General features: G+C 52.1%; 1 protein-coding gene across 4 annotated transcripts in view; it reads right to left on the bottom strand.

Moving 5' to 3' along the window:
* Positions 1-4,047, bottom strand: part of LOC100741294 (dachshund homolog 1) — a 153,444-nt gene that overhangs the window by 91,424 nt on the left and 57,973 nt on the right. For 3 of the 4 annotated variants that reach the window (XM_012381326.2, XM_033318853.1, XM_033318851.1), the window contains exon 3: positions 3,058-3,206. In XM_012381326.2, the coding sequence (XP_012236749.1) occupies positions 3,058-3,206 (149 nt within the window). The remainder of the gene's footprint in view (positions 1-3,057; positions 3,207-4,047) is intronic. The other variant, XM_033318852.1, reaches the window with a different exon arrangement.

Here is a 4,047-nt window from a genome sequence, read left to right as displayed (position 1 = left end):
CTATTAACCGGGTTTTATTGGTACACGAGCCAGCCGCGTTGGCTGACCTACGACCGGCAACAGTTAATCAATGCTTTTATGAGCATTCGCTCGCCAGTACAGCGTCGTTGCAGCCGCGACCGGCCGAACCAACCCCGCCACCCACTCGGCGTCGCCCCTCTCTTGTATCCGCCCGGACACCCACCGCTCTTCCTCTCTGTACGCCCTTGCCTCCACCGATTCGCACCCATTCGCGACTCGTCTGCTCGCGGTGTTTCGCCACCGACTATCGACGATTCGCCGTTTCCAAGTGCCACCGATATATTCGCGCTCTGAAATCGGTCGATCCGCGCAACGCCGATTCGTGCCGGTCGTTCGCATACACGCGACCAGAATCACTCAGGGTCTCTCGAGGTGGAAGAAGGGAAATTCACGTTCCCCGCGTAAACGCGGATGCTTGGATAATTTACTTAGTTTGCGCATTAATATACGATTCGCCGTGCATTAGGTCATATAATATAAATAGCGGCCGGCCAATTTGATTAATGCTATTTCGGTAATCGATGCATTAAATAATTACCGAGGGCAGAAACGCACACGAACGGCTCGACGTTAGCCGATAGTCATTAGTTTATTACGCAGCCTAGCCTAATAGTTCCAGCTCCGGGAATAGTTTCATCGAAAAACGATCGTGGCAAATGGAGAGAGCGAGCTACCGTAAGCCGCGAATCCGGCCAGAAGGCGCGAGCTACGCGGCTTCCCATCCATCCAAAGGGAGAAAGAGAGGCTCTCTCCTGCACACGCGGCGCGCACACGTCGTTAACCTAAGCCAAGCAACCCCCGCTCGCGTTACCGCTTTGCTCTCTTTCTCTTCCCATCTCTCTCTCTCTCCCTCCCTCTCTCTCTGCATCTCGAACTCCTCGCTTCCTACCCTGCTCTTCCCTTCCGGCTATTTATTTTTCTCATGGGTTTTAATTTTGTAGAGACAACATAGATGCGTATCGGCCGTCCTGGCTGTACCGAGCGTTGGGTGCACGTATACACGGCCATTGTGCCGGCCATTGTGCCCGCTACGTCCCGAATGGATGTTACGCCGCCGCTATCGGGATCGGATCTCGCTCGTTGAGTTTATTAATTGCGTTATGGCAAGTGGCGCTCGCCTACCGGTCCAAATTGAAAAAAATCCCCTGTACGCGAGCCACGCCGCTCTCCCGGTACGTGTTGCTTTCGCCTCGCACTCTCTCTTCCTGCGTTCTTCTCCATACTCTTTGCTTCCACCTTTTTTTACGCTCTCTCCTCTTCTCGTCTCTTTGTTTTTTCAGCTTTACTCGCGACCTTCGTTCTTCCCGACGAGCCGAAGAAGCGCCGATACCGTAGAGCCCGTCACGCTGGATCCTCGCTCCTCTCGCGGTAAATTGATATCATAAGGGATGGTTCGCGGAAGATAATCCTCGGCTCAAAAGTCGCACGAACGCGTGCTTCTGGGTGTGCGATCGCGTCTCCGATAACTTTCCATTTGTTCGACGATTAAACGCGTACACTTTTGTAACTTTTACTATATCATGTAACTGTATCTACGTTCCGGGCGCTTTTTACCCGCGTTTCTACAAGGAAAAAAAACGAACCGTGGTTGATTGGAACATTCAGGAATGAAAGGATCCAAGTTCCTTGAACGGCAGAAAAACTACGTAACTTTTTACAACAGGCGGAGATTAAAGACTCGCGACGAATACGCGGCACACGGATGTTTACGATTCCCATTTTACGAGGCTGCTGTGTAACAAGCGAATCGTCCGACGTTGTGTCGGTCCGAAGCGGGGGCCGCATCCTTGGTACGAGCGCGGCGACAAAGTTAAAAGGAAACGGGTCGCGGCAGCTGCGGCGATCAATCGTACCCAGAAAGGGGATTCAATCGTAAAACAATTATACAATTACCGCGGGCTCGTAATTAATTGCTCGCCGTTTCAACGTTTACCCCGGCTGCGATCGTACAGTTCTGCAACTGCGTTCGTGCTTGCGCTCGTCCGCGTGGCATTAATTCATTAACGTTGCACCGTCAAACGTATTTGCCCGTAAAATTGAACGGCCGGCGTATTCGCGATTATTTGCTTAACCAATTTCCGAACGGCGATCGTCGACGCGGCTCGACGCGATTTTACGATCCGACTTTGCCTAGAGTTTACCGCTTTCGAAGACCGAATAACCGCTCTTGCGAAACGTTACGATAATTTAAGAACGTTAATTAGCGTCATGCGCTACAACCTTTTGCCATTATCGTGGAAAAGGAAGAGGACAAGGATCGAGCGGAGAGGTGATGCATCTAAACAATAAGAAGATTTAGGAACGGCGAGGAGAAGCTGTTGGAGGTACGAGTACATCGATGCAATATCGACATCGGCAACCGCCACCACAGGCCGCAACACGACGGTGCAGTTGCAGTTAATTTGCTCACTCCAAGTGTGTTTGATTCCCCTAATTAATTGATCGGTAGGGTCACCGTGGCCCGGCGCGTATACGGATGGCAGTAATCAAGTGCGTGCCCCTGGTACCAGGGCTACGTATCTACGCGATTTTACCGCTTTACCTACGGGTGGCTTACCTATTCCACGATTTCGTCCCTTTTCTCCGCGCTCTCGACGTTGATCGTTGCGACGATGTCATCTTCGATATGACTCTCGCACACTAACGTACTCGATTAATCCAAAAAATGCGCATTTTCCACGTTGTAAAAGTTTCCTCTTCAATCATTCGCGGCCTTTCAACGAGTCTCGTTGTTCACGGTCGTTGAACAACGTTCGAATGGACGACTAGCCAGCCGACAACATCGTGGCACAATGTTGCCGCTAAATCCGCGGCGTCTCCATAAAACGTGGCGTTATCGAGAGAAAGGACACGACACGCGGCGTGAAATACGAACGTCTCGAAGACCCGAGACACGGGACAGGCCTCGAATGGCTAAAAAGTCGTTCGCACGGTCGTAACCAGAATCGTAAGCAGCCGTCGAGCGGGCCTATCGATCGAGCGTCGGTGACGCTTACGAGCGGCTGTTTGAACAAAAGGAAGTGTAACGAGACTTACCCAAATGCCCGTTCTCGTAGTAATCGCCGTTGTCCATTCGGTGCTTCTTGAGAGAATGCTGGGGGTGGTGACCGGTCGCGGCGGCCAGGTGGCTGGCTGCGAGACTCAGACCGACGGAAGCTCTCTTCGGTGGTCTTCCTGGCCTGGAGCTGTACAGTGGTAGAGAGTTACTGTGGTTAGAGACACCTGTCATCGAGGTAATGTCTTACCCCGATCGTCGAGCTTACGACTCTCGTCGTAAGTTGTTCGATTACGTCACGAGAAAAGACGTTTCCAGTGTAATATATCCGATACTGGATCATGGATATGACGAATATTAGTACGAGAAATAACGCGAACGCTTTTCATGCGAACAAAATGAGCGTCTTTTCTCGCGAAACGGTGACTCTTCGGCCGGTCCCCCGGCTCCGATCTCGAGATTCATCGATCTCGAAGGAAGGGAGGAAACGCTCGAATGAAACTCGATGACCAAGCTCTGGTCGCTACAAGTGTCGATTAGACTGTATCTAGAATGCTGCCACGTTTCGAGAACTGGTTCTCGGCCGACTGCAGCCGAATGAAGTTCACCTTCTCGCGATCTGTGCGGGGCCGCGCGTGGTCGCGAGCGAGCGTGGCTACGAGTCACGAGATACCAGCGGCTAATACGTAGTGACGTTGCCGCGATAAATCTAGCAGAGGGGAAGATAAAGGTGCGCGAGAGGCGATGGAACGGGCCAAACAGCCTGCATTTGCGTAACTTATCGTGTCTCGAAGACTCGATTATTCTCCTTGGACGCGGTTTCAAAGAGGGGTCGCGGGAATATTCCGCACCTACATACACCGATTCTCGCCAACGATCGGAAAATCGGCGACGGTCGGGAAGAATAGAAGCGACTAGCCGCAAGCAGCGTGTCGCGAATTGCGCGCAAAAGTATCTGACGCGGAACGATCTCACAGGATGGTTCGGAGTAGATACCGCGGCTGGCAGAAACGTTCATTTTTCATAGGCGG

The sequence above is a fragment of the Bombus impatiens genome, unplaced genomic scaffold, assembly GCF_000188095.3.
Source record: "Bombus impatiens unplaced genomic scaffold, BIMP_2.2 scf_0129, whole genome shotgun sequence".
Classification (NCBI taxonomy): Eukaryota; Metazoa; Arthropoda; class Insecta; order Hymenoptera; family Apidae; genus Bombus; species Bombus impatiens.
The sequence above is the reverse complement of the archived record's forward strand: the minus strand, read 5'-3'. Positions and strand labels throughout refer to the sequence as shown.